The sequence below is a fragment of the Rhinolophus ferrumequinum genome, chromosome 5 (assembly GCF_004115265.2).
Source record: "Rhinolophus ferrumequinum isolate MPI-CBG mRhiFer1 chromosome 5, mRhiFer1_v1.p, whole genome shotgun sequence".
NCBI classification, from domain to species: domain Eukaryota; kingdom Metazoa; phylum Chordata; class Mammalia; order Chiroptera; family Rhinolophidae; genus Rhinolophus; species Rhinolophus ferrumequinum.
Genome location: NC_046288.1, coordinates 87873602 through 87891586, shown reverse-complemented (window position 1 = coordinate 87891586; position 17985 = coordinate 87873602). Strand labels below are relative to the sequence as shown.

The window sequence follows — 17985 nt, the reverse complement described above, 5'->3', positions numbered from 1 at the left end:
AGGGGTGATTGGGAGGGAGTAAGCTGTCCTGTCTCCACTGACAAGGGCACTGATCCTGTCCCTGGGCCCCACCCTCAGGAATCTACACCTGATCACCTCCCACAGGCCCCGCATTTGGAGATGGCGGAGAGGGCTTGAACACATGACTTTTGGAACAATTCAGTTCCAAGGGGCGACCAAGGGGCTCCAGCTTCTGCCACTAGTTTATCAACCTGCCTCTTGTGTCTAGAATTGGGAGATTAGTTGTCTAATGAAAGTGTTTCCAGAGTCAGTGGCCACTCTGTTCTCCGTGGCTGGGAAACTTGCTCTTTCTTCTGCTATGACTGCCATTCCTCGGAATACGACTGTATTTGTTTTCTATTGCTGCCTATCAAATTGCCACAGACTTGGTGGCTTAAAAGCACACCCACTCATCAGTCACAGTTCCGGGGTCAGAAGGCCAGCACAACGTGGCTGGCTTCTCTGCTCAAGGCCTCAGAAGCTGAAGGGGCGTGTCCGCCGAGCTGCGGCTCTTGTCTGGGATGTCGGTCCTCTTCCGAGCTCACCGGTTTCAGTAGACCAGCTGTCAGGCGACTGCACTTGGTTCTTTGCCCCTGGGCCGTGGGCAGTTGTCCTAGCAGGATGCTTTCTGCCAGGCCAGCAGGACTCATCCCTCAGACCTACTTTTCTGCCGCCGGCAAGAGAAAACTCTGCTTTGAAAGACCATGTGATTTGGTCGTGCCACCAGCTACTCACCGTGTTGTAAGGTCCGCTGTCTTGGGACCTCAGTTACATCTTCAGAAGCCCCTTTACAGCAGTGGCCAGGTTAACACGGGTGGAGGAGGTGTGCGTGCACCAGGGCCCAGAATCATGGGGCCATCTCAGACTCCTGCCTTCTGGCATATCCCCCCAACACGCAGGCCCCCCTTCTGAGGTTCCCCAGGGTGTCGTCTCTCCGTAGCATCAGTTCAAAGTCCCAAATGTCACCTGAACCACATCAGAGTCCAGAGTCCAGCCTCTCTTCCCCTGGGTGGTTATGTGCCGTGAGAGTCACTCTTGGGCACCTGTGAACCTAGAGACAGGTTGCCTGTCCAGCTCCCCAGCACAGCAGCACAGGCAGGGGACAGCAGGTGCCACTGTTCTGTCACCAAAAGGGAACGGGGAGGGAAGCCACAGGTCCAGTGCAGCTCTGAAATCCAGCGCGTTCCAAGCGCAGGGTGACTCCACTGGTTCTGGGTTGCACCCTGAGTCAACCTTTTTCACGAAGGGGCATATGTCTGTAGCTGGCCCCCTGCCAGTAGAAACCTGGGGTCCAATAGCCCCTTTTACTGTGTGTTTTTCATGCTTCTCCAGAGGTTGAATATGAGAGTTGAAGACCAGTGTGATTGTGTAAGTGTTGTCTGTTACACAACTGAATTCTGAATTTCCCCTTCCCTTCTTCCTGACATTGCCTGACGTTACTGTCTCATGTTCCAAATTCTCAAGGGTCCTGTTGAGCCTGTGCCGTCCTCGTGCCCCCACCCATCCTCCTGTGCTCCCTGATGTGCTTTCTTCAGCCGGCTCATCCCTCCTGATGAGTTGCCGTGTCTCGCCACCAGTGGTCACGGGAGGTCTGAGCAGCAGGTCAGTCTGTCATAACATGAGCACACAGCCACATGAAATGTGCTCAGGAGGCAGTTTGTGAACGAGTAAGCACATTTTGTGAGGCCTGAAAATGCTCTGGCTTCCATTCATACTTGGTTAATACTTTGGCTGGATGTGGAATTCTACGTAAAAGGCACTTTTCCTTAGAAATTTGAAAGACTTGCTACTTTGACTTGTTGAATTCAGTTTTGTTGATGAAAAGTCCGATTCCCATCCGACATGGGGACCTTTGTTCCCCCCGGAGCCTTTAGGGTCCTTTCTTATATCCTGATGTTTTGCGACTCTGGTTCGAAGGGGGCGTTCTCTCTGTGCTCGTCAGTGGGGTCCTTGCCGTCCGGTGATTCCTCCAGCCAGGGAAATGCTCGAATAATTTTTCCAGATTTTGGAGTATTGCCTCCAAACCAGTGAAGAGAAGGATATAGTGAGCATCCACGTGCTGATACCTGGCCTGAGACACTGTTAAAGGGTGTTGGAAAGCGCGTTTCAGCTGTTTGCGTTTTCTAACACCTGTTAGTTGGACGTTGTATCCTTTAGCTCAAGTTTCCTATCCTTTTCTACTCTTTGGGAAGATTTTGTCAACTTCATCATAGAGCCCTTCTGTTGCATTTTGAATGTGGCCAGTCCCATTGCTGACATCGTAGGTGAGCAGAGGAGAGTAAGTAGGTAAGTGAATGGCGAGCTCACGGGTGAGAGCATAGTCCCCGTGCGCGTGCGCACATGACCTTAAACAAAGGGGGTCTTAGGCGTCGGACGTTTGAGGAAAGGCCCTCTGAAAGGACGTCCCAGCCGAGAGAGCACCGTGGGGCGAGGGCCGCGAGGCAGCAGGGCCCTGGAATGTTCTGGAACTATGTGGGGGGTCCACCGGCCGCTGCACAGGGATCGGTCGGGGCCTCGTTGGCCATCGGAGCGGGGCAGGTGTTGGGGCACAGTTGCCCTGATTCCTGACGGGTGGCACCATGCACGCGGGCTGTTGTCCCGAGTGAGCAAGGAGCCGGCGTGGGTTTAATCCAGGTGGGACCTTGCGACGCGGACACGCACGTGGCGCGTGCACAGTGGGTGCCTGACCGCGGGCTCCGCGCGCAGAGCGGGAGGAACGTGCGTAGGAAACGTGCCCGTGACGCGTGGCAGCGTGTGCGCTGGGCCACGAGCTCGGCCCGCGGCGTCGCGCGGGTAGCGTAGACCTCACGCACGTGGCCGCCGTCCCCGCGGTGACTGTGTCTCACGCACGCAGTTGCCACACACACGTCTTTCCGCGAGAACTCACCGGAGCGAAGACGCAGTGAGCCCGCGGAGGTGGCCGCCGCCCCGCCCTGTCGCAGGAGGCGTGGCCCGTGGGCCCTCGGGGGCGTTGCTGTGCACTGTGCCCTGTACCCCTCGGACGCCTGGCGCTGGCGGAGGGGAGGTCGGGTGTCCCCCACCCTCAGCGCCAAGAGCAGGCGGCCCTGGGTGCGGCCTAAGTAGGGGACGTGGAGCCTGTCCTGAGTCGTGAACCCTTTTGAGAATCTAAATTCTAAGTATTTTTACAGTATCTTATCGCTGTTAATTTTAAAAGCTTCCATGGTGACATGTAACCATACAGGAATAAACCTAAAGTTTGTTTTTTTCTTGTCGTGTTGACCTGATTTCAGTGTCCCGGCCAGGAACATGCACGACATGGGTCTGCTGTCTCGATGCGGTTGTGACGACCGTGCTGTTTGGCCAGCGTGCCGAGCCCGGCGGGTCCATCCTTCCAGGCCGCGTGTGCTCACCTTGTGTCTGTGGAGTCCCGCTGTGTGCCGGGTCCCACTGGTGAACAGGATGGAGCGTGTGCCCTTACGGGGCGAGGGGACCGGCTTGGGGCAAGGGTGGCGTGGGAGGAAGGAGGGCGGGAAGAATGGTCCTGGGGCCAGTGCGAACCGGTTGCAGCCCGGGGTCGGGAGCAGCTTGGCGGTTTCTTAAAAAGTTGTACAACCTCATGTTGTACAACCAACCTGTGCATGTTGTCCACACAGAGACGTGGCCGGTTTTCCTAATGCCCCAAAGGTCACAACTCGATGTCCATCTGCTGGTGAGGGGGCAGCACAGTCACAGTGGACGCTGCTCAGATTAAAAAGAACGAGCTGTCCCCACACGTGACGACATGGGCCAGCCTCCCACCTGCGCAGGTGACAGGAGCCGTGCGTGGCACCCCATCTACGCGCTGTCCCCAGTGGGCCGCTCCCTGCTGGCTGGGGCAGATGGGGCCCTGGGGGCCTCATCTCGATTGTGGTGGCGGCTTCCCAGGAGGATGCCGTAGCTTACCATGTGGTCCTCATAAAAGGTGTGCATTTATTTGTCATATGTCCTCAGTTAACCTCTTTAATAAAAGTTACCCAACACTGGGAACAATTCTTGCCAACAAATTTGATGAAGCATTTTCTAAGGAAATGCAACTTTGTGAAACTAATTCAAAAATAGTTAAAATTCTTGTAAGACATAGTTAACAAAAGAAAGTACGACCTGTAGGTGTGGGCTAGCTTTCCTCTGGGGGTGGCGGGGGGGGGGGGGGGGGGCAATGCACTTAGCAGGGTCCAGGCTGCAGGTGGGACTGTCCCCAAGGAGGGTGGTTCCAGCAGAGGCCCGCTGGTCAGCCGGCCCATGTGCTTGCCTCTGGGTAAGGATGTAACACAGACAGTGGTGGCCGTGCTATGGAGCCTGGTTGTTGTGTGTGACGTTGGGAAGTGTCCTCGTGGTTCATTAGTTGTAAGAGCCAAGAGGACGGCGTGTCAGTAAGTGTGTGGTGTGCACACACGTCCCAGTCCTTAGGCTACAGCCATAGAGACGGGCTCGCATGGGTGAGTACACTATGCATTCGTACCTTGCTGTGCTCCTTTACTGTCCAAATCGTGTTTGATAAATGTCTGTGCTACTTTTATGCTACAAAACAAACCCAGTGCATGCACATAAACGACAGCAGTGGGTGATTTGGGGTGGGGGGGTGCCCACTAAATGGGGGTGTCCCAGACAGCGGAGTGGCTCCACAGACGTGGCCGAGGTGCCTGGCTTGGGGGTGTCTGAGGTGAGTGCACAGGGAGGCAGGGCCTCCAGGTGGCACAAGTGCCCCTGGGCCCTTGAGAAGGCTCCAGCCAGGCAGAGTGCTGTCAGGGCCCCCAGGAGTTGGATCTGGGGGACCAGCGGGGTTGGGGGCCCCGTGGTCTTAGAGATTAGTGATGCTGGTAACATCCTCATCACGAGTCTTGTCAAGAGCAGTTTTGTGAAGTTGGGGGATGGAAGAAGGGAGGGAGGTGGGTGACAGGGTCACAGGGGGGTCCTGTTGAGGGGCTACTGGTGGTTTCTCGTCACTCACAAGAGGGAGGTGTGGAAGGTTCTGGAATGAGGAGGGCCTGCTGGAAGGTCAGAGCCCTTGGAAGCAGGATGTTGCGCAGAGTGGGGCCCTCAGGAGCCCGGGCAGACCGGAAGAGGGGTGTGGATGCTGCCATCCCTACCCCGGGGCAGAGGGGGCAGGGTCCCCTTGGAGAGCTGGTACTGTGCGAGTGCAAGGGCTGCCAAGTGGTGTCAGTGTTGGGAGTGGCGAGGCCTCAGTCACTCTCCATGGCCAAGGCAAAGCGAAGGGTGGGACACGGGCAGGCTCCATAGACGACCCACAGGGCCGGGACCCAGGGCCAGTGGGCCCGGGGCACCGAGTGCAGCCCCAGCAGTGGGGGTGGAGACAAGGACTTGGTCGGCATGGGGCTCAGAGCTAACATCCCAGGAGTGGAGCTTTTCTGGGTGTGATATGCTAGCTCTGTTCAGTCGCATATTGGGAAGTGTCCTCGTGGTTCCTTAGTTGTAAGAGCCAAGAGGACGGCGTGTCAGTAAGTGTGTGGTGTGCACACACGTCCCAGTCCTTAGGCTACAGCCATAGAGACGGGCTCGCATGGGTGAGTACACTATGCATTCGTACCTTATGTGCTAGTTAGTTCAGCAGAGGGACCTGGCAGAACCTGTAAAGAGACAGGCATGTGGGTGAGGTCGGGGAGCCTGAGCTGCAGGCATGGGGGCTGTTGTCACCGGGAGGCTCCCTGGAGGCCCAGAGCATAGTGTGTCACGGAGCCACCCTGCCTGGCACGCTCAACTCTGGATGGAAAGCAGCTTGCCACAGAGCCACACTACATTGTCCACACACGTCCACACACTCTTAGCATTCAGGAAAGTTTTCAGTCGACGAAGAGAACTGTCACCAGCTAGGTTCTCAGGAGCCAGCTGGCCTCTGGCAGGACTCAGTGGTCGGCCGGGGGGAGTGGCATGAGTCGTTGGGCAGTACAGATGGACAGCACTGGTGCTGAGGTGACAGTCCGGGGAGGAGCCCCATGTCCCAGGTCCAGGACAGGGGACAGACTGCCAAACCAACACGAGGCCTGGTAGTGTCTGAAACGATCCATGATTTTGTTTCACATTTTTTATTATTGGTAAATTACTTTTTTATACACATACCTAGTCATGTACAGTGAAAAATTACCTGCTGTTTGCATCCAGTACACAGCTGGCCTGTGGCATTTAACCTCCTTGGTTAGCTTTGATTGATGGTGGCAGGACGGACCTGGCTCTGACACAGGCGGCCACCGGAAGCCCTACTCAGGCCACTAGGATTCATCTTCAGAGTTTATTTTAATGAGGACAGCGTCTGGTCAGTCAGCTTCGATCAACTTCCCACTTTGGAGGCTGCATGAGACGTACGTAGGACCAGGGTGTTTGCTCCTATCAGTATGGGACAAAGTTCTGTTTCTAGCGTTCATCTTCCCATTTTAAAAGTCTACTTAAATGTGTACAAATTAGGAAATTGTGATGAATTAGGACCAGAGTGTGTAACCCTTAGTCAGGGAAAGCCCCCTCCGGAGGCCAAGTGGGAGACGTGCCCCCTGCCCTGCCCTGCCCCTCCGCTGTGGGTGACGCTGGCTGTGTCTGTGCTGGGCTCTGGTGAGTGACACTGCCCTGGACATTCCGCATGAAGCTACGAGGCAGTGTGTTTGTTAAGTAGAGGCTCTTCTTGGGTCACAGACATTTCCTTCTTAATTTGTTACGTTTTTAAAAATCAAGAATGGATAATAAATTTTATGAAACGATTTCTTTGCATTTTGGGGAAGAGCTTGTCATTTTTCTCCTTGTATCTTTTGTCCCCAGGTGCATTTATTTTTGTGTTAACCCCTGTAGTCCAGGGACAAATCGAGTGTGACTGGCACGGTCCCCCTTTCATACAGGCCCGTGAGGGGGCTTGGTGTGTTCGCGAGTTCCACTCCACATCTGGTCCGGTGGGAATGTTACGTTAGCTTCATGAGTCGGGTTGGAAAGTGCTGTGTGTTTGCCTCTCTGAGAGGGTTGGTTTGATGGCTCCTAGGACGTTTGCGGGAGTCGCCCTTGAGACTGGGCCCGAGACTTCTGATGACTGAGTCGCCTCCTTAATAGTTACACGAATAGAATATTCTGGGTTTTCTCTTTCTGCTTGCCTCAATTCTGATGAGTTATTTTTCTAGGAATTTATCAATTCCACATAAATTTCCAACTTTACTGCCATAACGTTGTTCCTAGTATTCCATTATTGCTCCCCTGTCATCTAGTCTGTGAAAAGCCCGCTGGTTACCCTGTCCTCCCCCCGCCCCCCGCCCCCCGCCATGCTGATGGCCTTGGCTGTTTATTGCCTGCCTTCCGCATTCGCATGCAGGCCCGGACATCTGTCCTTTCCTTCATGACACACGAGTCAGCAGTGGCTAACCAGCCACCACCCGACCTGAGTAAAATGAAATACAGTGAGAGGCCTGAGCCGCAGCAGGCAGACTGCAGGGGCCCAGGGGCCACCGTGTGGGGGCAGTGGGCGTGTGAGCTGCTGGTCAGCGTGCTCGAGGGCCCTGCTTCTCCCTTCATCTTCGCTCTCCTGGGACTGCCGCACATGTGCCTCTCAGGCCCTCCTTCCCTCCCTTTCTTCCTTTTTTCACAAACGTCACATGAGGTTCAAAGATGAGCTAATAAAAAAATGCAGTTATGGAAAAACTTGGAGAGGAGCAATGCTGTAAGTTGGCTGTGGTGTAAACTTGGGTGGAGTAGCGTTGTGGCCCGTTGTCCCGGGTTGTGTTTAACCTCTTGTCACAGCACAGCTTTGCCCTTGCCCTTGCCATACGGGCCCTGACGTGTGCAGGGTCCTTCCAGAGGCTGCAGGCCACCAGGTCCCCACTGCCTTTTCTGCTGCCTCCTGGCGGGCCCACCCCTCACCCTCGCCCTCGCCTTTCACCTGCCCTTACCCCTCTCTCCTCACCTGTGCTCACCGGCCCCCGGGCCTCAGTGGCACCAAACTGCCACAGAGACCTGCCTGTGTCTCCTTGGTTGATGCTGACTCTTCACTCGCATTAACTCCTGTCTTTCTTTGGTTGTTTTAAGAAGTCGGCGAACAGCCGTGTTTACTGAGCTGGGGGCACGGGCTCTGGATGGCACACAAGGGTGACTCCTCCCGTCTTGTGTCTCCACAGGCTTCAAGATGTAGCAGAGGGCTCCAGGTGCCGTGTACAGGTAAACACAACTGAAACTTTGATTTTTCTCTTCTTTCAGTGCTAATAAACACGTGAAATTTACCTTGAATTACACTTTGTGAGTAAATTGTAGCCACAGAAAAATCCACCTCCTTTTAACTTCTTTAAAATGTAATTTCTGAGAGCATTAGAGCAGATTAGTGCACAGTTATTCCTATAAATTCAAATTCTCTCTTGATTAATAGTTTTGATTGACTCTGTTGTGCTGTTGGCTTCATGGGACTCACCTGAAAATTCTAGAAACTTAATTACAGGGCTGTGCGTCTCACACAAGTGACATGAAATGACAGGTGCCGTTTCTGTGCTAGAAAATGGACAAAGAGCACAGGACGGAAGGAGGGCGCAGAGTGAAGGACAGCGTGCCGAGAGGAGCAGCGGGGCAGGACCAGTAGGACCACACAGGAGCCCGAGTGCCTGATGCAGGGGCAGGCGGCGTCTAGAGGTGAGACACGGGTGTGCGCCGCCATGCGGGGCATGTTCGCCGTCTCCGCTGCTCCCCTGGCCTCCGCCCTGGGAGATAGGCCGGGCAAAGGGCGCCACGGGCCTGCTGCCGGGGGCGTCACGGATGGCTCAGGACCGACAGCCCGCCACTGCTTTCCTCCTCGGGTCAGGTGGGCATGCTACATGCTGTTCCGTGTCCAGTGTCCGGCACTGCGCAGGGGCCTCCACGCACAGCCGCGTGGCTGGTGACAGCGGGCTGGTGACATGGGCCTCTGTACCTCCTGAGTGCCCCTCCCCATGGGTCTGAGGACAGGAGGCACCGCTCTGGGCCCCACATGCAGGTCTGTGGGGACAAAGCCAGGACAGCAGTTTCCAGGCTCTCGGCCTCATGTGGGAAGGTGCTGGTTCGGGTAGTAGATGCCCATCAGCTGTAACCAGTTGGCCATTAGCCACTGGTATAACTGTCGTAGCTGAGCTAGGTTGGTTGGTTGGTTGGTTGGTTGGTTGGCAGAGAAGCGGACTGCGGATTGCGGCTAGCAAGTGGGGTTAGCAAGCACAGATGGCGGATTGCGGATCGTGTGGATCCTACTTCCTGTGTCTCGCCCGGCTGCCAGCGTGACTGGGGTGCTGGAAGATCCCTCGTTGGGGTACTGGCAGATGTTTGCTTTTGTGTCTCGACCAGCCACCATCGAGAATATAGTGGTATGACTCCCCTCTCTGTGGCTCTGTTGGTGTTCCCTTTTGGCCTCACCATGTCCTGTGTTCTTGTGTGGGGAGTGGGAGCTGAGTCCCCACATTACAAGGTCCCAGCAGGGGCTGGGCTGCAGCCTGGGCCAGGGAACAGGCCGCTTTTGTGTCCGAAGGTGGGAGGTCAGTGGGCAGAAGGCTGTTTCCCAGGCTGGTCTGGGCTGGCCCTCAGCCGGGCTCTGCATTCAGCTGCTTGTCCCTCCGTCTTTCCTTGCTTTTTATGACCCTGACGGGGTTGAAAGTGACCTCCCTCACTCAGGGCTTATCTGCTGTTTCCTGGTGGTGAGACGCAGCTGTGCCCTTTCCGCAGGAGGCACACCTGTCATCCATCTGGTTTCTGCCTGGGTGTTACCTGGTCCTCAGTAAGTGATGTCTGGGGGTGCTCTGAGATTTCGGAACCTTCTGTTCCTCAGCAAGATCTCGCCACCGTTAGGCGCCCACGAATCATTCCTGAATAACATGTCCCTGCAGTTACTGCCCTGGAGGGTGACTTTCCACTTCCACATTTCCCAGCTCAGTGTTCTCGCACAAGGACACGTGTCCCTCTCTTTGTCTGTCTCAGTGTGGATTCAGGGCTTCTGTGTTGCTTTGTGGTTTATAATTTGATTCGTTCTGTCACTGCTTCTCCTGATGCTCCATTCTACCCATGTGTGACTCCAGGTTCTGTTCCATTCCTGCCCAGCCCTGGGTCAGCCAGATTTCTCAGAACCCCGCTTCCTCAGCGTGGACAGCGGTGTGTGCACACAGGACCTGGGGCTACGGGCAAACAGTCACTCCCAGGCCCTTACACAGAGCTGGGAACATGCGTGCTTGAGTCCACACTCACAAGCATGCACGTTTCTCTCTATGTACCACCTACATAGAGTCATTGCCCATGGTCCTCACAAAGGAGACTCAAACTTGGATCCTGACAGAGGACACGTGAACCCTGGTAGCCTGATGGAGGTGCAGAAACTAATAACCTGAGGAGATGAGGACCCTGGTCCCAGTGATGGAGACGGGGACCCTGGTCCCAGTGGAGGAGATGTGGACCCTGATCCCAGTGATGGAGACGTAGACCCTGGTCCCAGGATGGAGACGGGGACCCTGGTCCCAGTGGAGGAGATGTGGACCCTGATCCCAGTGATGGAGACGTAGACCCTGGTCCCAGGATGGAGACGGGGACCCTGATCCCAGTGGAGGAGATGTGGACCCTGGTCCCAGGATGGAGACGGGGACCCTGATCCCAGGATGGAGACGGGGACCCTGATGCCAGTAGAGGAGACATAGACCCTGGTCCCAGGATGGAGACGGGGACCCTGATGCCTGTAGAGGAGACATAGACCCTGGTCCCAGTGATGGAGACGTAGACCCTGGTCCCAGGATGGAGACGGGGGCCCTGGTCCCAGGATGGAGACGGGGACCCTGATCCCAGTGGAGGAGATGTGGACCCCGATCCCAGGATGGAGACGGGGACCCTGATCCCAGTGGAGGAGATGTAGACCCCGATCCCAGGATGGAGACGGGGACCCTGGTCCCAGGATGGAGACGGGGACCCTGATCCCAGTGGAGGAGATGTGGACCCCGATCCCAGGATGGAGACTGGGACCCTGGTCCCAGGATGGAGACGGGGACCCTGGTCCCAGTGGAGGAGACACAGACCTTGATCCCCGTGGAGGAGATGTGGACCTGATCCCTGCAGAGGCTTAGAGGCCCTGCCTTGCCAGTCTCATTGTGGAGTGTGTTTCTGGCTTTGGTTTCCGTTTGGCGGTCAGTTACTTGGTGGCAGGAAGAGGTCATATTGCTGTGTGGTGCTGTGTGGTCAGTGTTCGCACATCGCTGAGCACGTCCTCGTACTCCTAGTGGCTGGAGTGTGAACTGAAGACACACTGCAACACCGTGCATGCAGCCAGGGGACCTTGCTCCCTTGGGGCTCAGCAGCATCACAGGACACTGTTTACGACTGGTCCCCTTCTGCTTTCTGCTTTGCTTGCTGTGAACGTTTTGGGGGTTTATCCTCTCTTAGGTGTTACCATCTTTTCCCAGCCCCCACAGTGGTGCTTGGTCCTTCTTCTCTAGCCATGTCCCAGCTCAGAATTACGTGGCCGAGGCTTCTGAAATATTTGGTGAGGACAGTGTGCAGCCCTGTGGGTCAGGCCTCACCAACTCGAGGTTATCTCATGTGGGGTTTGGGTAGCAGAACCGGTTGGCCTATAGGAGCCACTGTTGAATGTTCTAGAGTTCCACACCATCTTTACTAAAATGCTAGTAAGAGCGGCAAACCTTCCCACAGACACACCTGGGTCTCCAGTGGGCAAGGTTGTCTCCTGTGGGGACTGTAAAGGGGGCATAGGAGAGAATTAGGTGAGCAGCCAGAAGGGCCTCTTTCGTGTCATACGTAACTTCCTGTGGAGATTTCAGACCATCTTTGCTTGTTCTGCACGGGAGGTGAATCTGGCGGTCTTACTGAATGCATTAATTCGCTCTCCTAGTTCGCTGATTCCCATGGGTTTGAGTGTAGGGGACGGTCATGTCCAGAGTGCCCTCCCCTCTGGCCCTGCACCTCCTCGTCTGGCTGTGGGGCCCTGGTCAGGCCAGCACACCACACCACACTGCCTAGCGGCGAGCACAGCTCATTCTCCCCCTGGTGCCTCATCCAAATGGAAACGTCGGAAAACGCCTGAGCAATGTGCGTTACCTTCTTTCCCTTTTTAAATAGCATTGGACCCGATGGCCCTGAGCCGTATCTGCTGTGGCCACCAGGTGAGGCCCCTGCTGTCTGGCTGGCCATCTGTCCACCCTTGCAGCGCGGCCAGCCACCCCTGGTGATGTCATTGGCCTTTTAGGTCGCAGTGTCTGCTTCTGGGTCCTTTGTGCAGAATTCTCTCAGTACTGCTGGTTTTGAAAGCCCTCGCTGGAGTCCTGCTCTGGGTCAGGCACCTGTATTTGTCCCTCCTGCTGCGGTAACAAATTACTATGAGCTCGGTAGCTAAACAACACATTACCTGGCAGTTCAGGTCGCAGGTGCAAAACGGGGCTCATGGGGCTCATGTCCAGGTGTCCAGGGCTGGCTCCTTCCGGAGGCTCCAGGGGAGAACCCCGCCCTCTCTTCTCCAGCGTGTGGGGCGTCCGTATCCTCAGCTCGTGGCCCCAGCTTCATGCCAGCAGTGCAGCATGTCCCAGTCTCTCCCTGACTGACTCTCCTGCCTCCCGCCCATGAAGACCCTGTGATGACATGGGGTCCACCGAGGGATCCAAGACCATCTCTCATCTCAAGGACCTTTTGCCATGTGAAGTGACATACAGGTTTTCGGTAGGACGTGGACCTCTTTGCGGCTGCTTTTCCTCCTGGCACAGCATTGCATTAGGCTCAGGAGATGCGATGACAAACCCTGCCCTCATGGAGCCTTTGGTCCAGCAGGAGAGACAGTTAAAGCTGCAACAGCCTCCCAAGGGGACAAAGCAGGAAGGGCAGCCCCTCCCCCAGGCAGAGAGAGCATGGTGGTACTTTGGTGCAGGCGTGCCTACTTTCCAGCCCCGTGTTGTGTGCTGCACTGGTGTCCTGTAGGCCAACAGAGGGCCTCAGGCGCTGCCAGTGCTGCCCAAGGTAGCAGGAGTGTCTGTGTGCCCCCAGCTCCAGGCCCAGGGCCACTGCAGCCCAGGCACGTGGTCCTGGGCCTGGTTGGGTCTTCCTTGCACTGGGAGGACAGTCTGGAGCCACTGCTGGTTAGATAAAGCAGCTCTCAGCCAGCCAGTCCACCATACGCTTTTCTGTGTTGCTGTTTCAAACAATTGCAGTGGACATCTTTTGAACGTGTCTGGTTATTATGGTAAATTTCCAGAAATGGAACTGCTCGTATTCAATTTGGGCACATGTGGCTGACGGCCCCTCTGGCTACCTGCTTCCCGATCTTTCCTGATGTCAGAACGATACCTGGTGTGACCTCCTGTCTCAGAGAAGCCGTTTGCTTGTCAGCCACTCTGATCTCCAGATCGAGGGACTTGGTTCCTGGTTCAGGTTCATCCAGTGCCACCCTCACTGGCGTCCCTCGGGCTTCAGGGTCTGGGAGCCTGAAGTGGAAGAGGGGGCGCACCTCCCCTGCAGTCAGTCATGCCCCTGCCGCCCAGGTCTGGGCTCCAGGCCCTTCTGCTCCCCAGCTTCTCTTCCCGCAACGTCACACAACACCCTTCCTGCGCCGCCTGCCCCACCAGTCTTGCTTTTGATCAGCCCCCAGCAAGAGGAGAGGGTCGGGAGCTCAGAACTGCAAGGGAGTCAGTGCAGGGCCATTAAGGGCGAGCAGCACTGCATTTGCAGAGTGCTGCCCCTGGGGATGAGACAGGCTGGACTGTCACCGTGTCTCACAGATGGGAAGTTGACACGTCTTAGACTTGGCTCAGGTGTGGTGCCGGCCTCTGCTGCCCTCTGCACCCTGAGCCGCCTCCTGGAGGGACGTACTGCCACTTGATTTACATCGAACTAAACCTTTCATGAAATATACCAGAGTATTTTATATATTAGTTAATGTGCATTTTTCTCTTGCAGAAGCCAAAGATGTTGACCAGAAAGATTAAACTCTGGGACATAAACGCCCACATCACCTGCCGTCTGTGCAGCGGATATCTCATTGACGCGACCACGGTGACTGAGTGTCTGCATACGTGTATGTGCAGAACATTCTAGAACGTGGCCTTTGACAGCTGTGTGTGTGATCAAGTGTCTGCATATGTGCGGAATGTTCTAGAACGTGGCCTTTGACAGCCGTGTGTTCATGTGTGTGACCAAGTGTCTGCATACGTGTATGTGGGGAATGTTCTAGAACATGGCTTTTAACAGTTTCTAGCTGTGACCTCTTTGATATTTTGGCTTTTTTTTTTTTTTTTTTTACCAGAAAGCTTTTAGCTCAAGTACAAAGCAGGGCACAGAAGCAGAAATAGAGAGGGTCTAGAAGATAGAAGAATTATCTCAATTTAAAAATACTATGGGTAATTTCAACAGAAGTGTCATTTTAAGAAAGCTAAATATTATAGGACAATCTCAGTTATTTTCATACAAGGGCTAAACTGTGGTGTGACAATATTCATTTCCAGTGGGCAGAAATGCTTGTTTTTAAAATTTCCAAATGAATTTCGTAAACTTTGAAACAGGACTTGGCGGTCCACTGCTGGCATGCAGCCAGTAAGCCCATGTTTGATTTTCAGCACACTCTTAGCTTGTGCTGAGCTTGGACTTTTTTCTTTTGTAAACATCACCTCAACTGAAAAGTAGGCAGCGTGATTTACCTGGGACTAAGGATGCTGAGATGCCAGGAAGGTTCCGTCCACCGACTGTAGACACTTTCTTAAGACCCTTAAAATAGAACGAACAGCTGTAGTATAAACGAGTTTTCATCCTGTGTTTTGAACTTTAGAAAATAAAATATTTGCCAATCTTGATAGAATTGTTATTTTGAAGTAAATTGTATTTTTAGATATTGGTAGGTATAACTTGTTATTTTCACTGAATTTTATCTAACTTGGATGCACAAAGGAAACCTTGTCATCTTTTAGGCTAACTTAGTAGAATTTTAACCGTTGGTCCCTGTAGTGGTCGCGACTCTGGACTGCGGGCTCCTGGTCCTGACACTATCGTCCCTCTTGTCCCTAAGCCGCCAGCCTGTCAAGTGAGGCAGCAGGCTGAGCAGTGGGAAGCCTGCCCTGTGGGGACCTGACAGGTGGTGCTCACTGTGCCCCCCGGGTTGCGGTGCCTGCTGGCTGTGGTGTAGGCTGAGTGCGGGCGGCGGTGGCGTCTCCATCGTGCGCTGGCTTTCTGACGGGAATGTGCTTTGATGCAGTCTGCCGGAGCTGCCTGGTGAAGTATCTGGAGGAGAACAACACGTGTCCCACTTGCAGGATTGTCATCCACCAGAGCCACCCACTGCAGTACATCGGGTAAGGACCACCGTGGCCCACGGCTCCCAGCAATACTGGCTCCAGCTGAGCCGCTGCAACCCCCCAGGGACCAGCTGGCTTTCTCTGGTTTCTTGCTCAGTTGGCCGAGGTCAGTCTGAGGTGGGCCACGGCCCTGGACCCACCTTCCTGCTGCAGGACAGTGGTCGCAGGCCGTGCTGCCACCCCTAGGGGTCTTGGGGAGACTGGGTCCCTTGGAGTCAGTGCAGTTTCCGAGGGGGCAGGAGGTGCTTACATGTGGCTCTTGGCAATAGTTTTAAATGACTTCCAGCTTTGGGGCCATTCTAAGGGAAGTGACACAGTCCCCACACCACATGGGAGCTGCATAGGTACGACTGAAGATAAGTTTTGAAGGAAGAGAGGTGTGTGTGTTTTCACTCCTAAGATTGTGCCATGTGTGCATAGAATTAAAAAAATGTGAGCAGCTTAAATCAGCATAAGGAGAAACTGTTCCCATGTCTGGAAGTGGAAACTGCCAAGCCCAGGAGCCCCCCAGGCCCGGGAGCCCCCCACTAAACCCGGGAGCCACCCCCAGGCCTGGAAACCCTCCCTCGGCCCGTCTTCTTTCCGTTTCCACCACGGGCCGGCACAAACAACAGTGTGCGCTCACCTGTTCTCCAGCCTCCTCCAGGCGGGACCAGAATGTTGTTACAGGTGGACATCATGGGTGTCGCTCAGGACGTGTCACGTAGGCTTCTCTGGCCGCCGCCCCTGGGAGCAGAGTAGAGTGTTGGGTGGGGTACCTTCTCGTACTCTCCTGCTGGTTGTGTGGTAGGGGCTTCCGCCCTCGTGGCCTGTGGGCGCCTGTGCCTGGCTTCGCAGGTGTGGCATTTTGCCGGGGGTGGGGTCTCCGGAGGGGCCTCTGGCCCATCGCCCCGTTATCAGTGAGCATGGGCCTCCTCCCGACGTTACTTGGCCATCTGGGTCTGGGGAGCTGGCAGTTCACGGCTGCGTCGTTGCTCTCCTGGGTTCTTGGTTTTCTTCTGCTCAGAAGTGCTACATGTTTTCCGGACCCCAGTTTTGGGTACACATGCATGTTTTCTGTCTTGGTATAGTTTGCAGACCTGGGGGTTTCTCTTTCCCCATGTGAATTACTGAGGACAGGTGGGGGAGGCCGTGGAGACGGCTCTTTCTGTCAGCATGCGGGTCCCTGCCCTGTGTTCTGGGGCGGGCAGGGCCCAGGGCACAGTGCAGCTGCCACGGCGTGGGCCACAGGTCCCTGGCTCCTCTCTGTGGTGACCATGTGGTGACCGGGACCAGAGAGCTGGGTACAGATGCTCAGCCTGAGGTCCACTCTCCCAGGAAGCCTGTCCCTCACTCCCAGGACTCCGCCTAGAACCGCACTGGCTGGGGTGCACCAGTTTCCTGTCCTGACACCAGCTGTGCAGGAGCCTGTCCCCACACAGCCAGCCTGGCTGGGCCGCCTGCTCTGATTCTGCTACCCCCAGCGGACCACATGGTTGTCTGGGAGGGGGTGGGGGCGGGGCCTGGCGGTGGTGCTGGACGAGGGGACAGACGAAGCTCAGCTCGCACGTCTGGGTCTCGCCGTGTAGCCAGGACTCTGGCTGCGTGGGCCAGGAAGACCCCGTGCGTGAGTGCAGTAAGGGAAGCCAGCAGCATGGGATGTAAACGTGGAAGCTGCAGAGGTGACCTCTGTTTCAGGGGCTGCCACCCGGGAGCCTGTGTGTGTCTGGGCACCAGAAGAAATGCGCCCGCTGCTCTGTGCCTGCTCACACCTTCCCTGAGGAGGGGGCCCCAGCTCTGCACTCTGGGTCCTGTGGGTCCTCGGCCGGACAGGTCGCTCAGAGGACCCAGGTGTCGAGCTCTGGCCGCGGTTCAGCCCGGCGTCCTCTCCTTATGGACCCAACGAGCTTTACGAAAAGTTGGTGGGGTGTCGTAGGGTGCACTGAGGGTGTCTTTGTGTGTGTGTGTGTGTGTGTGTGTGTGTGTGTGTGTGTGTTACCCACGTGCACATGGGCTCGATGTCACAGTGGAAGTGTGTTTCTTAGCGTGGGTCACGGTCAGGAGAGTTTGGGAAACCTGCTTTCGTCTGCCACAGTACGGGCTGAGCTGTCCCTGCAAATTTCCAAGACTTGGAAACTTCCAAGTCTGGGGCCCATTAGAACGTGGCCGTCCAGCAGGCAGAGGGCACTGGCCACCAAAAGGACGTTACTTAGAATGTGTTGTTACTTAAAATGTTCATAAACAGCTAGAATGGAAATTAAATGATGCATCGGTTCAGTTCACGTGAAACTTGCTGGAGCAAAATGCAGCCCAAGCCTCAGATTCGTGCTTGTGAGGTTTGACGTGCGTGGGATGTACGTGAGCGCAGTGTCCTCGTTTCTGGCTCACCCCGCTCTCTTCTCTTTGCCAGTCATGACAGGACCATGCAGGACATTGTTTACAAACTGGTTCCAGGCCTCCAGGAAGGTAAGTGTCACGGGGTCCGCAGGGTGGTTCTGGGCTGGCGAGAGCCCCTTCTGTGGCACACGCTCCAGCCCTCATCCCGCCTTCCCTCGGGGGCATCTCGTGTGCTGGTTCATCCGTCGTCTGTCACTCATCTGCTTCTTCATTCCAGAAGCACTGGGTGCATGTCGGGCCGCCGTGTTTGGGCAGTGCAGGCACAGCCTGCAGCAAGGGTGCCATAAAGCTGACCTGTGTTTAAAGTCAAATCTCTCAGAGTGAAAAAGCGATATTATGTAGGACAGGAGGG

At 55.5% G+C, this 17985-nt stretch overlaps 1 protein-coding gene across 4 annotated transcripts in view; it reads left to right on the top strand.

Annotated features, from left to right (window-relative positions):
• PCGF3 (polycomb group ring finger 3) overlaps positions 1-17985 on the top strand; it is a 46007-nt gene that overhangs the window by 5710 nt on the left and 22312 nt on the right. For 3 of the 4 annotated variants that reach the window (XR_004422956.1, XM_033105254.1, XM_033105256.1), the window contains exons 2-6: positions 8100-8139; positions 8468-8601; positions 13870-13987; positions 15158-15254; positions 17647-17702. Coding sequence is in view for 3 of the 4 variants with exons in the window: in XM_033105254.1 (XP_032961145.1) it covers positions 13879-13987; positions 15158-15254; positions 17647-17702 (262 nt within the window). In the remaining variant the exon portion in view is untranslated. Of the gene's footprint in view, positions 1-1464; positions 1603-8099; positions 8140-8467; positions 8602-13869; positions 13988-15157; positions 15255-17646; positions 17703-17985 lie in introns of all 4 variants that reach the window. The other variant, XM_033105255.1, reaches the window with a different exon arrangement.